This window comes from Panthera pardus, unplaced genomic scaffold, assembly GCF_024362965.1.
Source record: "Panthera pardus isolate Hobbes unplaced genomic scaffold, ASM2436296v1 HiC_scaffold_17, whole genome shotgun sequence".
Taxonomy (NCBI): Eukaryota; Metazoa; Chordata; class Mammalia; order Carnivora; family Felidae; genus Panthera; species Panthera pardus.
In genome coordinates this window covers 40,713,403-40,740,370 of record NW_026526732.1, presented here as the reverse complement: position 1 = coordinate 40,740,370, position 26,968 = coordinate 40,713,403, and the positions used below count along the sequence as shown (strand labels likewise).

Below are 26,968 nucleotides of genomic sequence, written 5' to 3'. Positions count from 1 at the left end.
TTTTCCGATCTACCTGCTCTCTCCAACCGTTACATCACTGTTAAGTGCTTGCATTACAACTTAGTTGGACTATTCTCTTCTCAAGTGTCTGCAGTCACTCTCATACCACCTGTCTAGACCAGCAAGATGGCAGTCAAATTGTCCTTTTAAAATGAACATATCTATCTCATCTATGGGAAATTCCTTATCGTCTATAGAAAAAAAAATTACTTAGCTGAGGTGAAAATATTTTGCTTGTATATGCACAGAATATCTCTGGAAGGAGCTAACATTGGTTGCCTACAAGGAGAACTGTGTAGTTAGTGCATAGGGCCAGAAAGGTAACTTTCCACTAGCTTACATCATTTTTGTAATTTTTAAAATTTGAACCATGTAAACATGTCAAAAATTTTAAAAGGAAATAAAAATTCCTTAGCTGGATGAAATAGCATGATATCAGAGATCTGCAAAAGTAATAAAAATATAAGCAGTAAAAAAAAGGAAGAAAAAAAGGAAACAAAAGAAAGTTTGGATAAGTAAGAATAGAAAATGTTGATAAATGTATCTGCAGGCTGCGTATATTGCTGATTTATTTTACTATTCAATGCTTTATAACAAAAATTTAAAGATAAATATAAATCCCAAGCTTAGCCTATAAGGCACTTCGTGATCTGTCCTTTGCATGCCCTTTCATCTGTCCCAGACCCTCTTCATGCTGCCTTCTTTCTCTCCAGGATGAAGTACTTAGGAGTATCTGAACAAAACCTCTTTCTTTCTCATCTCCATGTTTTTGCATATGCCAATTCTTTTGTTGGTAATGTTCTTGCCTTCCTTGCGTATTCTTCCATATTCTTGGGATTTAAGCTCCACAGTCACTTCTGCAGAGAAGCCTTTCCTGGAATTCTCCTCACCTCTTCCAAGCAGAGCTATGCTCTCCCTTCTTTAAGCTTCCACGGTACTCAGCACTGATTTCTATTTTGGTTCTTATCTTATGGTGGTAATCACCACAACTCTTAGAACCCAGCAACCAAGGTGCCTCCCGTAGGTTCTGTGCTTTACAGGGCTCTATGGGCCCTCCTCTGGCTACATCCTGCCCTAGGTCTAAGGGTCTGTGGGGATGACAGGGTGTGTCCACCTGAAATTTTTTCCTCTCTTACACTTCAGGTCCTAGGACTCTGACTTTTTTCTGCGAGACAGTTCTTTCTCTGGGGATGCTGAACTCATGGGGTGAGCAAAGTTGACAGGTAGCTGCTGGACAGATGGGTGTGGAACCTGGGTAAGCAGTCTGTGTCCATACACACACACACACACACACACACACACACACACACACACACAGAAGGTCCTTTTCAGTGTTTGACAGAGCTAGGAGTGGAAGGGGTGCTATGATGGTCTGAAGGAGACCTCCATCTGTACCTTTGCAAAAAAGTAGTGGTGCACTTGGCTTTAATTCTTTGTGTTTTATATCTGGCTCCTCTTTAATTACTTTTAATTTTACACCTGTAAACTGAGTCTTGGTAGGACAGGAACTATTTTCTATTAATCTTTGAATCTCCAGTACTTTGGGCAATACCTGATGTGATCCCATGGTTGGAATTTAATAAATGATAGTTGAATGAATAAATGAAGACAAATGCTTTTGAAAAATTGATTGTGATGACACTTGCCTCCCCTAATTTTGCCAATCCCCAAACACCATATTTTGAAGAACTAATTAATAGCAGCAGTCTTAGTCATTAATTTTATAAAGTGCTTATAAACTGGCACACACACACATACACACCATTGTATCCTCACACTAATTCTATGAGCTCAGTACTATTTTCAACTCATCTCATGGGTGATAAAACTCATGAAGAGTGAGTTTAAGTAAATGAAAATGTACAAAACTAGTAAGAGGTGAAACTCAGATTTAAACCCAGAAACTCTGTCCTAGAGTCATAAAGACACTAAATTGGTCAAGTTGTGGTAAAACTGCATGAGTTGCATGACATATCCTTGACTATTTGTCTCTGTACTTTCTAGCTTGATTTCCAGAGCATGAAGCTGGTCATTCTTCTGGAAGCTGATGATCACCAGTATAAAATCTTAAGAGGAAAAATTTTGGTTTTCCAAAAGACAGCAAGTTGTAATTTCAGGGAAAGGAAACTGTAGCTTAGATGTACCAACACTATTTAAGAAAATATGGATTTTTTGTTTCTGCTGTTACTATTGTTTTTTGTTTCTCTGCATTCTACTTTATCTATAATAGAGGAGAACTTTGGAAACACAAAATACTTGCCTTCAGGAGTAGGTGATGCCGGAGTGGGTCTGGAAGCTCGTTCTGTTGGTAATGGAGGTGGTACGGCTGGGCTTTGTCCTGTGCACACAATGCAGGAGTGGGTATTGAAAAAAAAGTATTAACAAATTTAATATCCTCAACTAAAATAGCTAGATCCTTCCCCAACATGCATAATTCATAATCTGAAGTATAAATTCATATTATTATGCAATAAGAAAATTGTTATTAGGTGAGATCTTTAAGTGGATACATACACAGGTTCCGTTATCTTCAGAGCTATTTCTGAATATATTACTTTTCATAGATGTATATACAATGTTAAATATATCTACTGGACTTCATTAATGGAAAATCTACATGCAATCAAATAAAGCAATTTATTTTCAATATGCACTTTAAATTATGGAAACTAAAATCACAGAAGCTGAGAGGAGTCCTAATATAGAGAAAAATCACCATTTTTTTCATTTAACTTAAAATTCTCAAATGATATAATAGGGCAATAAAAGAAGGTTAAAATTCATGGGCCTTTTGATATTGAACAGGTACATTTTCTCCTGCTGAAGTAAATGACCTGCAGTTGAGTAAATAATGGGCCAAAGGGAAAATATATTCAGTTTTATAGAGCCTTGAAAGGCTCCCTCAAGTCTCTGGGCTTATTATGAACTGTATAAAAACCCACAATCGTTTCTGAGTGCTTCCTTATCCCAAGTGATTTCTTTAATTAACCAAAACCATCCAGGCCATGAACTGTAAACATTAACTAACATATGATCCCGTATGAAATGCCTGCAAAATGTTTTATCATTAATTTTCATTCCACAAATTTCTGCTGTGTGTTTCTTTTAAATCCAGGAATTGGTGTGGGCATAGGCACCTTCTGAAATCTCACTGACAACTAGATATTATCAAATGTCAGCAGACCTGCCTGCTTACTGGAAGTTTTCCTTTTTTTTTAGAATTTGTCAAAATTAGTTTGGTCTGGTGAATTGTGGATTAGCAAGCAGAGCAACTGGAGAGGCACACACACCACCTTCTGTGGTGGTGAGAAGGGAGGAATCCTGGACCCTCTTGCCAAATAGCGGTTAGTCTCCATTCATTATAGGATTCCCTTATAGTGGTTAGACCATCTAGGTTGATTCTTGAGCATATTCAAGCATGCATAAAAGCACATTGTTTCATGACACGCCAGTCATATACCTAGAAAAGTATCGATCCGTATTATTATTAATTTTTTTTCCTAATGAGAGCAAAGATCTGATAGAAACAGATGGCAACATGAAAGTTCCTCTTTCAGTGTACAAAGAGAAGATGAGGCTGGGCACTCTACAGAAAGTTTGATCTCCATTATTTTTCCCTACCTAACATTTACATACTGCTTACTCTATGCCTAGAACAATCCCAATCAGTTTTGATACATTAAGTCATTTAATTTTCACAAGATCCTTAGGAGTAGGTGTATTCTCACTTTATGGTTTGAAAACTAAAGTGAACAGGTTTTCAGGCCATTCAGCTCCTAAGAAGTGAGCTGAATTTCCATGTAGGCTCCAGATTTGAGGTGCTCAAAGCCCCTTTCCCACTGCCAGAAAAGGGTCGTCTTCTATAAGGGAGTCCATGACTGCAGGTGGGAGACTCAGTCTCTACTTACTTCATAAGTCAAAAGGATGTATACTTGTAAATATCCATTCTCAAATCTTTCTAGAGAGCTGTTCTTGAAGAAAATATTTCTAAAGTAGGCTGATATTTTGTAGCTTTTAAATCTAGGAAGAATCTAGATTTAGGAAGAAGTCAATTAAATGATTAAAACTTAAAGTACAAGTGGCCATGAATATAAATCAATTGTTTCTAAATACTAAGGCTTTCAGAAATATCTTCATAGAATGGTGCCTATTCAATCTAAGTCACTTCTTTCCAGGTCATACTTTCATGAACAGTGGTGATGTAAAATCTCAATCTTTTATAGTCTTGATAAGCTTTTTAGAAATTTATTTCAAAAATATATGAAATTCTTTCGAAAGGAATTATTCATATTTTATACCCTAAAATCTTTTTAGATTTTCCTGGAAGAACTATAAAGTCATTATTTTATTTTAAAAACATTTCAGTGAGCACTTATTATGCATCAATAATAAGTGGTTAGGCATCCAACTTTGGCTCCTGTCATGGTCTCATGGCTTGTGAGTTTGAGCCCCATGTCGGGCTCTGGGCTGACAACTCAGAGTCTGGAGCCTGCTTCAGATTTTGTGTTTCACCCTCTCTCTCTGCCCCTCCTCTGCTTGTGCTCTCTCTCTCTCTCTCTCTCTCAAAAATAAATAAACATTAAAAAATAATAATAGTAATACCAAAAACATTAAACCCCAGCCCTGCCTTAAAGAAGTTCCCAATATACTGACTAAAACAGACTTAGATCACTATAATAGATTACTATAATACAGTGTGATGATGGTAAATAATATATACAGAGGGGGTGTTGTAGAAAGATCCCTGGAGTAGATTAACTGTAAACTGCATTGGAAGACCTAAAATTAGTTTGCCAGGTAAAGAAATTAAGAGAAGAGATTCTACACAGAGAGAATCTGGTGAAAAAACAGTTACTGGATGCCAACATACGTAGGACTCCTAAAACAAACAAACTGGTGCCTTCTGCAGCAGAAAGTGCAATATCCAGTTTATGTCAGAAATTCTCTACAACTGTAATCAACTATATCACGCTCCCTAAAATGTCTAACTGCTAGATTGTGAGGCAGTGGACACAGTGGGGAAGTAGGACCACACAAACAACAACAACAACAACAACACAAAAAACAAAACAAACAAACAAAAAAAAACAGAGAAAGAAAAAGCCAGATGTCTTCCTACCTTCAGAGTGACAGTTATAAGTCACCCTGACAGGGGAATTATCAGCTCAGAACAAGTTTTTGTTGTGCTAGGGAGCACTAAAACAAATCAGATACGTCATAGTAGAGCATGACGCATGACTTTAGTACTGACATAAAGAAAAGTCTTCTTTCATGTTCAAATAATGTCAGAGAATACTGTTGAAATCTGAGACCATTTTATTTTATTAGTTTTTTTTTTTAATGTTTATTTATTTTGAGAAAGAGAAAGTGAGAGTGTGTGTGTCGGGGTGGGGGGTGCAGGAGAAAGGGTGGAGGAGGACCAGAGAGAGAGGAAATGGAGAATCCCAAGCAGGATCCACCTTATCAGTGGAGCCCGACTGGGTGGGGGGGCCTCCATCTCACCAGCCATGAGATCATGACCTGAGCCAAAGTGAAGAGTCAGACGCTTAACTGACTGAGCCACCCAAGAGCCCCCCAATTTTAAAGATGAACAAATACAGGAGTGCCTGGGTGGCTCACTCAGTTAAGCTATCTACTCTTAATTTCAGCTCAGGTCATGATCTCACAGCTGGTGAGATGGTTCCCTGCATTGGACTCTGTGCTGACAGTGTGAAGCCTGCTTAAGATTCTCTCAGTCTCTCTCTCTCTCTCTTTCTCTCTCTCTCTCTTCCTTCCCCTCCCCCACTCCTGCTCCCTCTCTCAAAATAAATACATAAACTTTAAAAAATATGAATAAATTTAATATCATATAATAAATGCTGCCAATATAATGTCAAATTAATAGTAGAATTTTATAGTAAAAACTGTTGCTTAGTGTAAAGACTATATGCTTAGAGGCAAATGGTGAGCGTTTATATATATATGTGAGAGTTTCAGCTTCATCATTTACAAACTGGGTAAACTTGAAAATCTCATGAAGTATCCAAGCCTCAGTTTAGGGCCTTTATAGAATGAGGCTAGTTTTTAGGAATGTTATGAGGATTAAGTGTTAAAGCATCTAACACATAGTAAATACTCAAAATACCAATTTTTCCAATAATTAATTTACAATTTATGTCCCATCTAATTACACAAGAGAACTTGAAACAGACTTGGAGACAAGTAAACAAAGACATAACAACAGATAAAATTAAACATGACATAAATAACAGAACTCATTTACAAGAAAGAAGTTTTTACAATTTTATTAGGAATATATTCCTTCAGAATTCCGGAGGATTGTTACTCTCTGAAGGAACAATTTAGGTTGTTGAAATTTATGTTGGAACTCGAAAGGTGCCCTTCATTTTGCAAGCTATTACCTGAAAATCCCTTTGACATTCAAACATAGTGAATTGGCTTTATTTTTGTTCCTTGAGTGATTTGGGCTGGCTTATTTCCATAATACCTGAATGGCATGTTTGTAAGCTGCCAATATTTTATTGTTCTGAGTTTTTTCTCACACAAGTCAATTTGATTGTTTCTGGTTTAGTCAAATTCCACTGGGGATAGTAGACAGTGTGTACTCCTTCTAATGATCTAAGTTACCAATGTTTTCTTTACACTGCTAGGAATGATGAATGGAATTACTCAGAATCTCAAGTCAAGTAGGAGGCTATGAGCTGAATTCAGATCACATGAAGTAAAAAACAGTTCACTATACTAACATTTAATTTGTCTGGTTTCTTTATCAAAGGAGATTCCCTATTTCTACAACATTTCTATACAACTAAAGGCTATCCCCTAAATCTTGAAACAAATGTTGAGGAGATGTTTTCCTCTAATGCCTGACAGATAGTTAATTCTCCAGGCCTCTACTGCATTCTCCTGAAGGTACTAAGTGCATCCAGAAGATCTTTGAAAGGCCTCTGTACTGCCAACAGCAAATGGTAATAGATTCTGGGATGGAGAAGGTGTCATTCCAGTAAATGACCGTTGAGTTCAAGTTCATTTACATTTAAAAAATACAATGTATAAAATAATTACAAATTCCTATCCCAATTTGTTCTTTCAATTTCATAAAAATCATTTGTGAATCTATGACTAATGGTGAAGTGGGGAGATCTGAATTTAGTAAGAAAATCGTGGTCAAGTTTGTGAAAGCGATAACATTAATTGTGTATGCTGCACTATTTTTATATGTGCAGAATAACATTTTTAAAATTTGGAATTGAACAAATAGTAACATTAAACAAAAATATGGTTTTATATTTTAGGCTGAGACGTGATTTTGCTAGTGTCTTTTATTTTAAAATGGGGACATCTTGGTCTTCAAGTTTCCTTACTGAGTGTCTTTCTCTTGCCATGTAGTTTGGACAGGGGACCAGAAGGATTTGGGGTGTCAACCATCCCTCCCTTTCCCACCCCATCTGTTAAAATAGAGATCAAAAATTTTAGACCACTCATATAATAATCCCAGATTTGTGAATTTGCCCAAGAAATGAGGACCTCACCAATAAAAGAACTACTTGAAGAAGTTCTGGAGTTCATATGAAATGGGTGAATCAAGGAGGTGTTTACTCCAATACACCTTTATACCTCCCACTCATGAATTGCTAAATTCTACACAGCTACTTTGCATCCCTTGTACTCAGTCGAGTGGATGGGGCACTCAGTAAACAGACAATTATCACTTAACTTAGGTCTCAATGGTTTCAAGATAAAATGGGAACCATAATCTCTGCTCCAGCTGGTTGTTGTGAGTGTTCATGGGCAAATGAAATCACTGAGGGACCACAGTGAAGATAGAGAAATACGCTGTTGTTACAGAGTTTATGTTAGAGATGGAGGGAGACAGGCAATAATTTAATAATTTAAGACAGGCAAGACATATAATTTCAGATCTCAGAAATGTAGGGACATTAAAATAGAGTGATGAGGCAGATAAATTTTAGAGGGAAGAGACTATGCTAAAATGGACAGAAAGGGAAGAGGAGGGCCACCGTTAAGCACGATTCCACTAGCCTATGAAGCTTTGTGCAAATTCGAAAAATGTGTCTTCTGAGTATATGCAGGCCACGGTGGTAAGATTTGGTCAGGAAAACCTGCTTAGTGCAAAATTAAGAGACAGCTCTCTCCTGGCCAGTTTCAGCTCCAGTCCAGGGCATGCTGTCTTGGGGTGGGGGAATCAGAGTTGGAGGCCTTTGTTACACAACTGCACGAATGCATAACATAGGAAGTGGCCCTTTCTCCAAGGAGAACACATCTGAGCTCTGACTTGAATACAAAGGAGCAAACCTTAGGAAGATGTCTGATAAAAGGATTCTTGACAGAGAATAGCAGTACAAAAAGCCTAAGCTAGTGACCAGACTGGCTTGTTTAACGGTCATCGGTGATGGAAAACAGAGACAAGCTCATAGCAGACCATTCTAGCCTATTCCGGTGAGTATGGATTTATCCTAAGGACAAAGGTAAGATTTTGTAGGGTTTTAGTACAGCATGTAGGTTTTTTGAAGATCACTGGCTGGTGTGTGAACCAAAACAATGTTTGTAGAGAAAAGGATATGAGGGACAGCAAGATATCAGGTGGAGACTATTGAAATGATAGAAAGTAAGAAAGTGACATGGGCTTGGACTAGGTGGTTTGAGGTAGAGATTCAATCATTAATGCAACAAGTATTTATTGAATGCCTACTGAGTACCAGGCACTTCCGTAGGATATGGAGTTATAGTAGTGAACAATACAGACAAAATCACCTATTTCGTGGAGCTGAGATTCCAGTGGGTGGAGACAAAAAACAGTAACTAAACAAGTAAAATGGAAATAAGTATCTTATTAAAAATGTATCAAGAAAAAGTAATAAGAAATGCTATTCAGAATAATGGGTGGCATTTTTAAATATACGATAAATGAAAAACATAGGAATTGGAGGTAAGTGGATGGATTCAGAGTACATTTTGACATAAACCCAATAGGACTATTAAATGAATTTAATGTAAGAAGTGAGGGAAAGAAATCATTTGACTTGAGCTTCTGGGAACAACTGAGAACACTCAGATAAGGGCAAGGAATTTTCCATTTACCCAGCCAGGTGCTGTTTATGAACTAACTGCTTAGTCATTGTTGTCACTTGGATTATGTAGTTTTTAATTTTGCCAGAGGTCTTATATAGAGGACACTGAAGTAGAAGCCATAGTTACTTTATATTAGATTATTCCAATAATATATTATATTGGTAATTAATTTACAAGTTTTTTGCTATGATTTTAGAAAAGTTTTAGGCAAATGGATTATTTAGTATAAATTGGTTACACAACCCTATTATAAGTGTTTTAAAACACCAAATTCTTTAACTTCTTAGATCAAAGAAACTCCTCCAGGCCAAAATGTTTCTACTGGAAAGGTTTCTTTGCATCCTGATAAAAAGCTTCCCTAATATTTCCATGTGTTATATATTTGCATATTCACTTTGATGGAAAGCATGGAATAGCAGCCAAATGCATATTTCATACATTCTTTTGATTAAAAATGATAAAGGTAATATTAGTGTTTTTTCCTCTTCATCTCCAATTTATGAAGTAGAAATAATTTTCCATGGAACAGTCAACGAAAAGAAAGGAAACAAGATTGATTTGAGATTATATCATTGTTCTATTTAGCCTTATACCTCAATTATGACAAAATACCTGATGTTTGGGATCTAATGAAAATAGAGGCACAGAATCATGATCCTAGAGTTTTGGGGTATAGGAGAGACCTTTGAAATCAGCTATTCCAACACCCTGAGTTTTCAAATGGAAAAAAAAAGCCCCTGGAAGGATAAATGGCCTAACAAAATCATACACTGAGAGCAAGTCCAATATAAGATTAAGACCTTTTCCACTCTATTTTATTTTTCTATTTATTTAACGTCTATTTGGAAGATCGAGATAAATGCCAGTTATCTATTATTATCAATGATTCCTAACCCTTGAAAGATCTGTAAGTATTTAGTTCATTCTATGAAGAGTTTTACAGTTTTCTTTGGTGTTCATGTTTTGTTTCACCTTAATTAGATGCTGAATTGACCCCAAGTGGCCCATCAAAAAGACTCCCTACTTAAAGATCAATCTTTTTGTTACCTGACCTCATTTCCACAATTCTAGATAGACTTTCACTGGGAGACTTTTAAGTTTTTCACAATTCCTGTTTCTTTACTTTTCTTAGTTTCTTCTAGCTCTCTGAACCATATGTCTTCCAAACCCACAGCAAATCATATTTGCACACAAGGTAAACCAAGGGACAGACAGTAAAGATGGAAGAAAGAGACAGATAGGTAAAATGAATCATATGTTTTTCTTTTAATGCAAAAGCCAAAGCCAGGAGGAAAAGAGATAAATGAGGCAAATTAGATGAACTGCAGTCACAATTAAAAGAAATAAAAATAAAAACTTAGAATGCACTCACACACATACAGTGCAAATCTCCCACTTGACATCTAATCAAATTTTTTTTAAATTTTTTAATGTTTATTTATTTTTTTGAGAGAGAGAGACAGAGACAGAGGACAAGTAGGGAAAGGCAGAGAGAGAGAGGGAGACACAGAATCTGAAGCAGGCTCCAGGCTCTGAGCTGTCAGCACAGAGCCTGATGTGGGGCTCAAACTCACAAGCCGTGAGATCATGACCTGAGCCCAAGTCAGACACTCAACCAACTGAGCCACCACATGCCCCTAATCAAATATTTCTGGGATTGCAAATTCTGAGTGATGACATGGCCTAGAACATGGCTTATTCCAGTTATTCCTCAAAACGTGGCCATTTTATCTCCTCCCTTGATTCTCTTCCACACACTCTCCTCACATGCTCCCAGAGCACCCAGGATGCACTTTATCTTCTGAGCATCAATGCACTGATGTTTATATACAAGTTTGGGCTTTACACCCCCCCACGTTTTTAAATCTTCAGTAGACTATGAGCAACTTGAGGACAGAATCTGCAACAGCACTATATACTTGTGAAAGGAAAGGAATCATTAAAGGAGAAAATGAATGACTAACTGAATGAGTGAATCAGTGCATGTTAGATGCTACTCTGTCACATTTTCTAGAACAGACCAAATTATAGCTATTTTTTAAGTTCTTTATAGAGTATAGAATACTTCCAACAAAAAAGTGAAATTTTATTTACTTGTTTATTCATTCACTCATTCATTCATTCATTCATTCATTTATTCATTTTTAATCATTAACGGTTCCAGACCAAAGCATTTACTTTCTTTCTTTGAGTATCTTTACCTATTTATGAATGGAACAACAGTCTTGCTATGAAAGTGAAAAATTAATGTGTTTACTCATGGCTAGTGGGAAAGAGTGAGCTAAAGTCCAAAATGAAGAAAGGTTAGCATCATTAAATAATTCAATCAAGATGTAACCCTTGTAATATATTCTGAATATCTATAGGTCCCCTCAAGTGGAAAGAAGACTATGTAAATTATCCACTCAGGTATTTTTCAGCCTAAATAATTCTGCAACTAAATGTAACTTGAATAGTGTTTTAGTGCCAAACATTGAAACCCAAAGAAATTAAACAACTTGCTAAATTCACCTAAGTGCTTATAAGCAGGACCCGTATATGAAGATGGCAGGTGCTGTTTTCTTTGCACAGTAGCATGTTGTCTTTGTATTTTGCGTCTATTTTATAAATAGCATAAAGAGAAAAGGAATGAACAAAATATATAACAACATTTGGAATAGTGCTGAACAATTTTAATTAATTGCAATTATTGCGTTGTTATATTGTGTTTTAGAATTCTATACTCAATGATATAATCTTATAATAATTAAAAAGCAGATCTTAAATGAAGTTCTCTGTATTATAATAAAGTGATGTTATTAATGGACATTTTACCTCTTGTTCCACTTGAAGACAATTTAAAATACAAATAATGCATGTTTTTGACCATCGGTTGTTAGTATTCAAAGTTATAATGAATTAAAATTAGGTCTCTTAGATGCCATTTTCCAATGTCAAAAATATATGACATTCTTTACCAAATGGGGATGACTACTTCCTAAGGTGTTGAGTGGTTGGAGAAGCTGTAGGATAAAAATAGCTCATCTTACTAGAAATCAACTTTCTGCAGCATTATTTATAATGGCCTACTTATGAAAACAACCCAGCTGTCCATCAGCAGATGAATGGATTTAAAAAAATGTGATATATGTATATGCTGGAATTGGACTCTATCTAACTGTATCTATTTATCAAGAGAAAATGGAATATTATTCATCCATAAAAAGAAGGAAATTCTGCCATTTGTGGCAATATGAATCAATCTTAAAGATACTATGCTAAGTGCAAGAAGCCAGACAGAGAAAGGTGAATACCATAAGATCTCACATGTGGAATCTAAAATAATAGAACTCATATTCCCACAGAGAACAAATTGGTGGTTGCCAGAGGTGGAGTGGGATGAAGGGTGGGTGAAATGAGTGAAGATAGCCTAAAGGTACAAACTTCCAATTAACTATAAGATAAATAAATCCTGGGGCTATAATGTACAGCATGGTGACTATAGTATTGTTTATAAATTGATGAGAGATGAGATATTAAATGTTTTCATCATTAAAATTATAACTATGTGCATTATAAAAATTATAACTTATTATGGTGACCATTTCACAATATACACACATAGAAAATCATCATGTTGTACACCTAAAACTAATATAATATTGTGTCAATTATCTCAATAAAACTGAAAAAAAATAAAGAGATCTAACTTTAGTCAATTTATAAAAAGAAATCAACTTTTTCTGCATGGCAAATATTTAAAATATTATACTTATTTGTAAATTTTAAACACATAATTGAGTAGAATTAAAAATGCATAGTTTTGGGGGTACCTAGGTGGCTCAGTCAGTTAAGCATCTGAGTCTTGATATTGCTTAGGTCATGATCTCAGGGTCCTGAGATCAAATCCTGTATTGGACTCCATTCTGGGCCATGGAGCCTGCTTGTGATTCTCTCTGTCTCTCCCTCTTTTCCCCCTACCCCTCCTCTTTCTCTCTCTCTGTCTTTCTATCTCAAAAAAAAGAAAAACAAACAAAAAAAAACAAATAAAATAAAAATAAATGTATAGTTTTTGAGGAAAATCACTAAACCTCAATAAAATTTTGAGTTAAAATCTCAGGTTTCTTTTATATCCCTAGGCAAGCCCTTCCTCCCTCACACATTGACATACTGACTAATAATAGTCTATAATTCACTTCATTTAATTGATCATTGCTGTTAATACAAAAGAACCAGTCCTGATAAGTTTGTTGTTTATCAACCAGGTAATTATAACATGGCATACACCTAAATATGAGTACATTTAATGTGTCATAACTCTCAAGTCAAAATGTAATAGTTCAGGCTTTATATTCAGTATTACTTTTCAGAGACACTTTAAAGACTTCCTCAAAGATGGAAAATCAAGTCACACCAAATTGTTGATCATTGGGAAAGTATGTAATCAGAAAGATGAGGAAATAAGAGAAAATATGGCCCCTAAGACAAAATCATTACATTTACAGAACATATTAAAATAACTTACAAGTAGCATAACAAATTCACTTCTTAAGAGCTAGGAAGCTTGACATTTTTGTAAACTATCTAAACATGACGAATAAATAATGTCTCCTTCTGTCTCATGTCTTTTCTAGCTGTTTGACTTTAGGATTCTACCAAAGAGGTTATTGACAGAGAGCAGCTGGCAGAGTTGATTGCTAAATCAATTCCTAAACTGCTAGAATCTGTTGTTTTCATTCTCAGTAACTTCAGGACCCACCAACAACCTTCGAGATAAATTTACCCTAGGTTCTCTTCTATCTCAATTTGCTGTCACTTTAACCATTAAAAATAAAATACACTTAAAAATCTAATCATGGAACTGTGTGATATTTTATCAGGCTTTTGGCCAACTTAATAGAATCCCAGGAAATTCAAAAGCAAACCATATCCAAGACTCCTTCAGTAATTTCAGTGAAAAACATTGTGCTCTTGAGTATGAAGTCACAGTCCCCTTTGCCTGGGGTTTCTATACCATATTACTTTCACTGACCAACCAACAAACACAACTGAAAGTTACCAACAGACTGCCTTCTTTCTTTGGCAGTTGTAATGACAAGATTTAGGAGTGCATGTCAAATTTGCATTATATACAGGGATGGTGAGTTTTTCTTAAATTATACCGCTTAGAAAATAAAGTGAAGGAAAAAAGAAAAGAAAACCTAGGAGGCAGTGACCCCCTTTTTAAAATATATTTATAATTCTCCCTACAATGCTGGAGATAATATCCAGCCATCTGAGCAAATTCCGAAACTTCCTCTTCGTTCAATTCCCTAATCTATGAGGTGGGAAAATTATAACCCAGCTCCTAGGTTTTGGTAAGAACTCAGTGAGATGATCCACGTCCAGAGTTTAGCATAGCACCTGGCCTGGCATACCATTAGGATTTAGTAAGTGATATATCTTTCCATTGTCTTCATCAAAGCCATCATGATCATCATCTCTGATCGCCCTCAAACATCTTTAAAAGGGAGGTAGCTGCTGAATAATGTGTGTATGACTGAGTTTTCCTTCACCCTAGGTAAGCCATATAAATCAAGGTGCTTTGGGACTTTTTCTCCTTATCCTCAAAAGCAGAGACAGACTTTTTTAAGCTATTGCATGGGATTTGAAAAAACGGTGTTGCTTCTCTTTTATACAGGGATCTCATTCATATAAAATAAAATCAATTTGGCACTTTTCAACCACCCTGTTTAGCGATTTCCATACCACACAGTACTTGGCAAAGGGATGTTGCAACTATCCTATCCTTTGTCTCCACCTGTGAGAAAATTTCTTTCCTTTTTTTTTTTTTTTTTGGTTTGTTTGTTAATTGTCTCTGACACATGCATATATCCCATGTTCACAAGCAATTCAAAGAGATATGGAAAGCTGAAGGAAGAATCATAGAGCCAATGAAAAAGGGAACTTCAGGTTTTAGGATTTATCTCACGAGGAGACAAAGGATTTGATGTTTTGTTTTAGCTGAGAATTCTCTACTGGGTGCTTTAATAAAGATGATAAAACTCCACACCTTTTCAACTACAGGCATATAACATAAACTTAAATATTTTAATACTTGCACTTGATAGATAAAGGATAAATGGTAACATGTTAATAATTACTGTTTAATAGGCTTACCAACACAATTAAATTCACAAATACATTCTCACTTGAATGACACATTTGGAAATCATCCAACTTCTCTTCCTGTTTTAAATTGTGTATAATTGACACCATTTTGTCATTTGAAACAATACTCACTGCTTATCCAGTGTCTGCCAGGAGGCTACTTATAATTATACAAAAAAATAATATTCCTCTGGGAGAAAAATCATCATTAATATAATCCCATCATGAATAATAGAAAGTGGAAACGGTTTACATCTTATGCAACTATTTTATAAGAGAATATTAATTCATCAGGTTGTTTTTTACAGGATGTTTCAATATGACAGTATTGGTTCTTTCTCTATATCTATTTGCCCTTTCTATAAGAGATTCTAATTATTACAAACAAGTCTCATCCACTAAACACACGCTTATTACCTAAACACTGTGGATGGATACAATAGAAAGTAATTTGTAGGTGGCAGTTTTTCTTTCAGGAAAGCTTCATGTCAACCACGAAGCAGAAATATGGAATAAAATAGAATAGTGGGGATTTAAGAGATGTAATATAAATAATTAAGTGTGAATGACAAAGGAGAGACGCTAAAGTATAATGGGATGCACAGTGATGTAGATGACATCCATATGGTGAGATATTGCTTTGTTCAGTTTTTACCCTGTGTTGATTTCTCACTTGGTGTTGTTAATGAAAAGTACATATAATTATATGACTATTTTATCCCCCTTCGAGTGAAAAACTTGACTACCTAAAAAAAATAAGTAACAAGCTCATTGTAAGCAATTAATAAGAACAATCACAATGATGTTGAAGGTAAGCATTGGAAATATACTATAGCTTTATAAAGCCTATCCTAACCTCTGTGGGCCTCTCCTCTTTAGACATTAATAGTGAGTATAATCTGCAAACATGATTTAGTACTTAATTACTACCTTCTCCCATTTTTCTTCCCCAGCTGCTTTATACTGTTCATTGTTCTACCTGTAATAATCTGACTAGATTGTTTTCTCCTTCTGCTTTGAAACTCATGTTATGACCATTAGTATTCTTAACAGAGTATTTTAGAAAATATTTTTAGAGAACCAAAATATATACCGGATCAAAAAATGCTGAGCAACTATTAGACATCAAAATGTTGAATTTGGTAGCAGTAATGTTAATATTGCAAAATTCATTATTGTCTCCATCTTGCACAAACATCCTGTACAGGAAAAAAAGCTAGGGGTGAGGACTATTTGTTCATCATCTAGGTCTCTCCGAAAGCAGTTATATCAAACTGCTTGGTTCACAATTAGTTGTACCAAAATAAGTATGGGGCATATTTGTTATTCTCATATTCAAATTAAGGCCTGCTTTAGAAAAGTGATAAGAACTATATATATATTTATTTGAAAGCCACAGATTCTCCATTCTTTATCTACGGGGCCACCCAAATGAACCTTAGAGCAGGACAAGGGGAATATATTCACATAATTACTAGAATGCTTTTTTAATCTGCACTCTTTCATATGAATTGACAGATAAGATTATTATAAGACATGACACATTAATAAATAACACCTAATTAGTTTGATAATTCTTTGATTAAGCCTTAATTTTCCTTGCTTTTCATGCAGCAATTCAAATTACTCTGTATTATTTGTTCCTTTTTCAGACTATTTTAGAACATGCTTTGAATAGTCTCAGTAGGTTACCTGAGGAGGAATTTATTTTTGTCTGACAGCAAGTCCATGCCATTAAGAGTGACAAGGCTAGACCAAAACGATGCTTTATTCAAAGTTCCCTCACAGCAAAGATACTCCTCTAAAATCCACCACTTCTTTCAAAAGGGTTAGGAGACAAATGTGAAGAATGAGAATGTAAGGAAAATAAAACAGGCCTTCATTTTGTTTCCTTTAATTGGACACAGAGAAGTGAAGTCATACAACTTGGTATTACAAGGACAGCGGTCTTTCTATTTACTAGCCCTCTCCCAAAATCTATGGTCCCTTTACCTGCTAGAGAGAGTACAGCAGCCTTAGAGGAATCACAGCCACGCAAAGGTTCTCAGATCTATTTCTACATACCAGCTATTTATAGTGACTAGAATGTTCTGTGGATTGATTGTGACAAATATGGAAATCTAATATATTTATCTTGAACAGCTTCCACGGACTTCAGATAATCAGAGGCAACTCTCACAGGGTATGCTATGTCCAGGAACCATGCATGCCAGTAATTAAGTGTAGGATTTCTCCTCTTTCTTTCTACCACTTTTTTCTGATTCTTTATGCTGCCTGCAGTTTACAGATGCATGCAGCAAACCAGTCTTTGTTAATTCTGAGCCTCTGTCTCTAGAGATACTACCAATAACTCCTTTAAGAATCTTTACATAGGGCCTATTTGCAATGCTTAGAAACCTGTCATCTTTTTAAATAACAAGATTACTTCCAGGAATGAATAAAGAGGGCTGTCCTGGGATGATCATCAATAATTTTTTTCATTGAGAAAAATATTATGCACCATGAATTCAATTCAATAAACATATCGTGGATCTGGCAAAGTATGAGACAGTAGGGATTTAAAAGCAAATGTTTCTTAAAGTTGTATACAAGGCAGAAAAGAAAGACTTGTTAGGGAGAGAATGCTAATGATAAACAATAATTAAATCAGAAAGGAATCAGGAGTGGTGGGTAGAAAATCACAATTTTGTTATTGGGCACAATCGTCACCCCCACCACCACTATATGTGTAAATAGTGCTTATTAAATGTTAATGGGTGTTCTTGGATTGGTCTAAATGTTAACCCTAAAAAATAATGCCTATTATTCTCCTTATAGGAGAAATAAACACCATGCCTATTTATTCAGTGCTGTATCTGTAGAATCTAGCATAGTTCCGAAAACTCATCTAAGATATGCTTAAACCAAACTCATTATAAGCATTTAATGTAAGATTTTTCCTACAATCCCCAATATAATACTGTCAATTATGTATTATTGGCCACATTACATAGGTAGTAGATCCAAGGCTAGAAGACATCAGATGGCTACGATGGATAAAATTGGTGTTGTGTATTTGTTGATGTGGTTCTGCTTGTAACAACTCATAGATATGTGCCCAGTTACGAAAGAAACGCTGACACTCAGAGAGCCATGGACCCTTAAGTGTGCTTTGACCATCTGCTAATGTATTCTGTGACAGTCTTATCAGCCTCATTTGACAGAGGAGGAAATGAAGGCCTAAAGAGATTGATTAATGTGACTAAGTCATATTTCAAGCATGTGGCAGGGCCTAGAATTAAAGCCATGCAGTCCGGCGCTAGAGTCTACTTGCCTACCCACCTGCTTTCTCTGCCTGAAATGTCCATGCATTGGTGGCTACCTCCAAAGAATCCAAATAAAACCATGGAAAACAACAGAAAGCAGCCAAAGAAGGAAAGCAAATTATTACTCCATTTTAGGTTATGAACATGTCAGTTCTAGCACTTTTCTCACTGCACTATGTTTTTAGTAAATAATCACATATACTCACTCTTCTCATTTACATCTAAACCTCATTTAAGTTTCCACCTCATGTGTGAACTTAAATCGTCGAAATAGTTTATAACATTTTGAGTTACAACATTAATTTCTTAAGTCACTTGTACACAGTTCCCATCACCACCTATATGAACGATGACTTAGTAAATTTGTCCTTTCTTCCTTCAAAACCATGTTTTAGATTCATCAGTGCTAGCAATATTTCATAAACTTTACCCTATTTCTAATCCCTTTAGCAGATGCTGCTTGATCACACTCTCTGTAATGCTGATTTCATGTCATTGTTGTACTTCAAATTTTTCAGACTCTCTTCCATGCCAAGTTACATACAGCTTTGCTGATTGACCGAGTATAATGTCACCACAAACTTATCACTCCTTATTTCCCGATGTTTTCTAATCTTAATTTATCTTTTTGTCAGTCCAATATCCTCATTGTCATACAAACACATCAATTTCACATGCTCTGCCATGTCATGTCCATGTTCATTTTCTCTTTCATTCATACACGAGCCAAGGCCTGTGTATTCCTTAGCACTTAGTCAAATACTCCCCATCTTTCAAATTCTAGGTGTCTTTTGTCTTCCCTGACATCAAGAATCACAGATGTCTCTCTGAAACATGTAACATGTGGTGTCAGTATTATGCAATCTCACTCCCAATTTTAACCTTTTACCATTTTCTGTTTCAAATAATTCTACTTGTTAAAGTTAGGGATCATCTTTTAGTATTCTTATATCCCCTACTGTGTTCATTCTGAGACTACAGTGCATGCAGTATTCATGTATTCAATATTTGTATGATCACTTATTTCACTCACTCTCTTGGTAACCTCATTTCCACCATTGACCTCTCACCAAAACTCCACACTTGATTATCTAACTGCTTACATTTACTTCAGAGTTTGCTGTGAAAATTAAATGAGTAAAGTGTGTGAAAATAGTTGGTATGAACCTTGGTATTTAGCAGGTGCTTAAATGATGTTTCGATTGGAATCTTCATATATTCCCCTTTTGTAACTGAACACCATCATCTGCGGCCTTAAGAATAGGTAATGGATTTGAAATCTCCTACATCACTAGCTCTTCTCACTCTCATGAGTTTTGACCAGTCTTTTCCTTTACTCCCTATTTAGAGCACTATTATTATTGTTTTTTCAAGCCAACAACCTCTGAATAATCTTTTATTTTCCTCTCTTTTGGTATTTGTGATGATAAAACCCATGGTTCTACCTCTGTGAACCTCCTTGGACATATCCTAACTGTGCAAGAAGGCCATCCCCTCAAAACCTTCTTACACAAATGTTTCCAATTTTGTTTTTCTTTCTAGGCTTCCTGAATGTCAACCACTGTGAACCACTTGCATTTCCCCACCTATGCCTAAACAAGCAGGGAGCTTTGGGCTTTAGAATTAGTCAGGCTTGTGTTTGAATCCCCTGTCTGCACTGTGTTTGAGCCAGACAAAACATTTAAATTCTCTACCTCCATTCTCTGTTCTATAAAACAAGGATGATAATACATTCCTCCCAAGGTTTTATATGGATTAAATAAGATTATTTTAAGAATCTAGCAGAGAATACTCAACAGCAGGTAGTTATAAAAGAACATTTCAAATTAGTGTGACTATGTGACTTAAATGTTAGCTATTCAGTCTTATGTCTTTATCCTTAAACTTATATAGACACAGTCCACCAATGTCTCAAGACCCCTTTCAACTTTTACTTCTTCCATAAGATCTTCTCTGATCTTCACACTAGAAGCATTATCATTTTTGCAGTAAATTTACATGGTAAAAGAGAAAGTGAAAAAGTGTGGGGAGAGGATATGTGCATACACTATCTTATTTCACCATCTAACAACCTTAAGAAATATATTTGATTTAAAAACTGAGACTCAGAAAAAGTTATTAAGCAAAGTATTTAAATCCTGGCTTGTGTGACCTTCAATTTATGTTCTGTCCATTGATTCTCAGTGTGCTAGCAGAGTCTATGGAAGTCAATCTGAGTTTTTGAGACTTTATTTTGTTTTGTTTTGCTTTGTTTTGTTTTGAGCAATTGTAACTACTTGTAGAGACTGATTTATCTTGCCTTACTTTTCCTTACAGGTTGTCCAAGGAACAAAGGAAAAAAAATACTTATTTTCTAAACAGAATAAAACTCATTATAACTTGTAATTTGCTACATGGCACCGTTGGGCAATTTAAAAAAATCCAGGATACATGATGGAATCTCTATGATCTTATTTTTCCTCTCTCTTGAACATTTCTATTTCATGAATTCAGGAATTACTTCATTATGACTCATCAATTATTCCCAACAATGCTAAAAATGAGTAAAATGATAAGAAAATAGAATAATGATGGAGTTGCCTGGAAGGATGATGCAATTGCAAAATAAACCTCCATTCTCATCATCATTCAGTTTTCTTATTTTTTGACTAAAATGTTGCATCGTCATTCAAGAACGCATAAAAGAAGTCTGGAAACATTCTTATGATCTACTTCTAGTTTCATTGAGCACAGTTTAGAATTTAGAAGTTCTATGTTTCGTCCATAACTGCAAAAAGAAGAAAATGGACAAAGGAAGATGTTTAGGTTATTAGATGAATCAGAAGACAAATGTAAAAAAGAGAGCTAAGTATGCTAAACTTAAATGATTAGGGTGAAATTGAAATTAATTGTTCAAATGAAATCTCAGACCATGGATTTTCAGATGACAATGAATTTTCTCAAACTCAAGAATCCATGAGGGAACAATTCATTTCCAAGGACAAAAATGAAATAGGATATTCTCATGCAGTTAGTCCTTCAACCAGAAGGACTTCACCATGCAATATTTTGTGGCAAGAACCTATCTCATTTTGTTTTAAGGGTATATTATAATACTTTTTCATTTTTTATAAAGTCTGTGTGCCAAAATTTATAGTTTTTAAGTACACAAATGTTAAAGAAAGGTTAAGGCCAGTATCAGAATGAAATCAATTATGTATAAATAAAAAAAAAAACTCATTGGATTCATCATTCTAAATAATGTTTAAGAATCTAAAAATAAAAATGTCTTGTAGTTATGGAATGGAGATGACATTGTTTTTTAACGAAATTACGTGCCTCAAAGATTTGAAAAAGTTGACTGTTGCATTTTGATAACGCAAATTCTAAATGAACCAGAAGTGATACTATGCTAGAACCTATTAAAGATGTGTTTGAAATCTAGAATTAGTATCAATTAGATGTATATATTGCAGGTTTATTCATGATATTGATGGGCAGTTAGTTCCTTTCTGAACATGTTTCCAATCTGGAGTATATACATCTTCAAAATCAGAAAATTGATGAAATAAACTTTTGGTTTTGCTATGTTTAAGTTCTTATCACAATTTTCACCCCTTTACTCTTACTTCTGTAAACCATTTTTTAAATGATTTAAAATATTAAAAAACACAAAGAGGTCCAAATGGTAAGTAAAGATAACTATTGTTCCTAGTATACTGAGATTAGCATTTACATTTTCTAAACCTCTATTGCATACTTATCAATTTATCCTTAGTTATAAAGTTATATATGCCATGTCTTATCTCTTTTCTGGACCAGCAGCTTGCAGAGGGGATTCAACAGATGTTTATTGCATTAACACCAAAACTCCCAGAACTTTTATTTTGTGAAAATAATGAGATGTTTGGAATTAAAGTGAGTATGTTTTCATGGAGCAGTATTTTTTGGAGGAAAGTAAAGTAAGGCTGAATCTTACCTAGTCTTCTACATTATAGCCAATTGAGCTCTGAAATACATTAGATTAAACCATTAAATAACAGTGACTATAATGCAATTACATTTGACTTCTTCTCAGCAGGATCAAACCAAAAATGCAGTTAGGCACAACTGAAGTTCAAGAAAAGGATCTTAATAAAATGAGAGTACTCTCATTCCTTGAGGCTCTATTTCTAGCTGTGGACCTAAAAACCTATAGAATTGGAATACAGACTGCCAAAGAATACCTTATTATACTCAGAGAAGATTTTGATAGGTGACTACCTTCAATTTTAAGAGAGTAAATGGCACAGAAAGGGGAATAAATTACCTTAACATAAATTCTTGGTTCAAGTAAGTCAGGTAGTAGTTGGATTTTAATGGTGGGATAACTTCTAAGGGATAAACATTAACTTGTATTGAACTTTAATCATAATGGCTTTTTGATTATGATTTTTTTCATACAGAGATGAAAAGCTGGAAAAAAAGTGTTAAAATGATGAAGCAAAAGCATACAAGGCCTAGTTCTTGTACTGGACATTTAAATTGATTTCCTTATCTACAATAAATATAAAGAGGTCTGTAAGCCATGTGATTTTTTTTCCTTATTGAAATTTGTCTCTTGCTTAACTCAGTTGACTTCACCCAGGAGTACATGCAATCTATTTGGCCCAGATGGAAGTTGATGAAGAGGAAATGTGAAAATGCGTAGTAAGATCATGATGGTTATTTTATTTTTTATTTATTTTTTTCAATTTTATTTGCTCACAATTTTTGTTTTTAGTTTATTTATTTTTGAGAGAGCACACATGTGTATGTGCTCACATAGGCAGTGGGAGGGGCAGAGAGAGAGAATCCTAAACAGGGCTCTGGGTTTTCAGCACAGAGTCTGATGGGGGTCTTAAACTCACAAACCATGAGGTCATGACCTGAGCTGAAATCAAAAGTCAGGAACTTAACCAACTAAGTCACCAGGTGCCCCATAATGGTTCTTTTAGAGTCTACCTAAATGAATGAAATTATCAGTATGGCTATCACTTAAGAAAAATGTGCTTAGCAGCAAAGTATTGAAAAGGAGATTGGAATTACTGGAAGGATGATAAAGATAAGCAAAACTAAAGTCATTTACCTTGATCATCACTACTATCAATTTCTAAAAGCAAAACCAAAACTCACACACACACACACACACCACCACCACCACCACCACCACCATAAAGTGAATCTCAATGTAGCTATTAATGTCTGCCTTGACCAGTTTTCATAGTTGTCTTAAAAGAAAATGACAGCTAGACTATTTTAACCCTAAAAAGTGTGAATCATCAGCTTCAAGACAGCCTCCTTAGAACAGGATCCATTTCCCTCCCTCCCTTCCTCTCCCTTTCCTTTTCTCACCTCTCTTCCTTAAGACAGTTTAGGGATTACCCAAAACATGTTCTATGAACTGACCAAGTACACAATCAAGAGATCTAATGTCAGGGTTGTTAGATCATTTAAGAGCAGCAGAAAAAAAATATTTCTAGAGAAGGGGGCACTTCGGTATCCATAATATCCCTAAAATTATGCATTATACATATACGTCTACTCCGATTGCCCACAGGACCAACCTTAGTAGCATATACTCATTTTCTAGGTTTAAATAGAATTTCTTAATTTTCAATTGAAGATAGAGTGAGTCAGTACCCGAGAATTTTAATTGTTATATACAACAAATGACTGTTGTATATGCGGTTATAGTTTATGCTGGCTTCTTAAGATAGTCCCTATAATTGAGGTAAGGATTTTTACTGACCATAAGATAGTGTATATTCACTACAGAGATTCAGAAAGAGCAATTCAGTTCTTTTTCAGGTATATCTTAGCTAAAAAAATGCTAATGGTATCTTTGTCAGAAGTATTTTATTTAATGGGATAGAAAAGAAAAACTTGGGACATATGTCATTGTGTCAGTACATTTCATTAATGAGGTTTTTTCAAATCTCAACTGTGATTTGGGCTACTTTTGAGGGTGTGGCAACATTGCACAAGGGAAATATTTTATCCCAAAAGGAAAAAATCAAATTATGTTTAAAAAAACTCATTACCAATAATTAATAATGAACTCTAGCTAAACAATAACAGGTGTTCTACTAATCCCAAACAGAAACAGATGGAAGCACAAATGTTTTATAAATACTGGATACATGCAGAGCAATAAGCTTGGCAGGAATTGTTTTATTCTCTAATTGTCAGTCAGAGTCAAAGTCTTATCACTTGCCTTTTCTCTAAATTAATATGCCCAGATTAAATCTTATTTCTCATTCCTCATTTTTCAAAACACACACCATATTTAGTGCTTTCTAACTCCATCATATGTATTGTCTCACCAACAAAGGAAATATCAGAAATTTTCCTTCTGTACACTTACGAACTTTTACATGACTTGTTACATGAAACAATAGCCATACCATACAGGTTTCCCTTCTCCAGATTCTTCTGTCTCACCCCTTGAAATGCTGAAAAACACTAATTCTCCAGAAATACTCATCTACATATTCTTTAATTTCTTATACATTATAGAAATAAATCTTCAAAATCATGAATGTAGGTAGATGAAATAAACTAGGAAAGCAGTTAGAAAGGTAATAAGTGATATTAAGAAATCTAATCTGGGCATCAGGCTCAGTCTGTTGAATGTCTGACTCTTGATATCTGCTCAGGTCATGATATCACAGTTTGTGAGTTTGATCCCTGCATTGGGCTCTGCACTGACATCATGGGGCCTGCTGGGGATTCTCTCTCCTTCTTTCTGCAACACCCCCCCACTCTTTCTCAAAATAAATACATAAGCTTTAATAAAAATCTAATTGTATAGCACTTGGGAATTATTTTCATGGGTTAGGATACTAGATAGTGCTACAGATCTGAACTCATGGCTATTTAGAAAATGTTCACATATGACTTTAAAAGACCTCCCCCTGTATGGTTAATAGAGGAATTCTCAACTCATGTAGACATGGTTTCACTGTTCCTTCTGATCTTGATTTGCTGTTAAATTTTGGAAAAGATCTGATTAGCTTTGTGACTGTTAAACGCTTAGCATCCCTCATTGACTTTGACAGTGACAGGACATTGACAGGACAGTTCTCTCTGTCCTGTGATTTTCTTAGTAATTGTATTTTATGATCAATTAGTTCTATCAATAACTTGGGTGACACAAAGAACACATTATTTTCCTCAAATAATAAAATTTAAAAACACATGCTCATTAACAATATTGATTCATGTTGCATATAAGTAAATAGTTGATCTTTACAAACCAAAATATGCATAGAATGTAACTCTCTTAAACCACCACAGATAAATAAAATGGGCAACAAATCTCTTACCTAAAATGGACTTAATGGTGTGTATAGACTGAGCATTGTCAATGTTAAGTTTCTTTCAGACAGGCTGTGCTAAATTGAATGATTTAAGAAATAAAGTTATAATAGTATTTGTGCCTCTCCTTAGATGCTTTGTCAGCAAATTTGCAAGACTTTTAAAAATGTTTTTAATGTTTATTTATTTTTGAGAGAGAGAGACAGACAGACTGTGAGCAGGGGAGGAGCAGATAGAGGGGGAGACACAAAACTGGAAACAGGTTCCAGGTCCTGAGCTGTCAGCACAGAGCCCAATGTGGGGCTTGAACTCACAAACCATGAGATCATGACCTGAACCAAAGTCCGATGCTTAACCAACTGAGCCACCCAGGTGCCTCTAATTTTGCAAGGTTTTTACTGTGACCCCAATTTTATTTTATTTTTATTTTATTTTATTTTATTTTATTTTGACTTTTATTTTTATATATTATTTTTTAAAATATAATTTATTGTCAAGGTGGCTAACATACAGTGTATTCATGTGCTCTTGGTTTTGCGGGTAGATTCCAGTGATTCACCTACATATAACACCCAGTGCTCATCCCAACAAATGCCCTCCTCAATGCCCATCACCCACTCTCCCCTCTCCACATCCCCCCATCAACCCTCAGTTTGTTCTTTGTATTTCAGAGTCTCTTATGGTTTGCCTCCCTCCCTCTCTGTTTGTAACTATTTTTCCCCTTCCCTTCATCCATTGTCTTCTGTTAAGTTTCTCAAGTTCCACATATGAGTGAAAACATATGATATCTGTCTTTCTCTGACTGACTTATTGCACTTAGCATAATACTCTCCAGTTCCATCCATGTTGCTGCAAATGGCAGGATTTCCTTCTTTCTCATTGCCAAGTAGTATTCCATTGCATATATAAACCACATCTTCTTTATCCATTCATCAGTTGATGAACATTTAGGTTTTTCCATAATTTGGCTGTTTTTGAAAGCACTGCTATAAACATTGGGTACATGTGCCCCAAGAATCAGCTCTCCTGTATCCTTTGGATAAATTTCTAGTAGTGCTATTGCTGACTGTGACCCCAATTTTAAATGTAAAGACACTGAAGATCAAGTGGAGTTTAATGATTTT

General features: G+C 35.2%; 1 protein-coding gene and 1 long non-coding RNA gene across 6 annotated transcripts in view; one reads left to right on the top strand and one right to left on the bottom strand.

The window, feature by feature from the left end:
* The window catches only part of TRDN (triadin), a 388,796-nt gene that overhangs the window by 237,081 nt on the left and 124,747 nt on the right, over positions 1-26,968 (bottom strand). The window contains exon 10 of the mRNA XM_053904527.1: positions 2,257-2,338. Coding sequence (XP_053760502.1) covers positions 2,257-2,338 — 82 coding nt within the window. The remainder of the gene's footprint in view (positions 1-2,256; positions 2,339-26,968) is intronic.
* The window catches only part of LOC109248495 (uncharacterized), a 48,418-nt gene that overhangs the window by 15,959 nt on the left and 5,491 nt on the right, over positions 1-26,968 (top strand). For 2 of the 5 annotated variants that reach the window (XR_002072086.2, XR_002072083.2), the window contains 2 exons: positions 3,220-3,344; positions 20,844-23,062. This is a non-coding gene — a long non-coding RNA (uncharacterized LOC109248495). Of the gene's footprint in view, positions 1-3,219; positions 3,345-17,364; positions 17,405-20,843; positions 23,063-26,968 lie in introns of all 5 variants that reach the window. The other 3 variants (XR_008422900.1, XR_002072085.2, XR_002072084.2) reach the window with 2 other exon arrangements.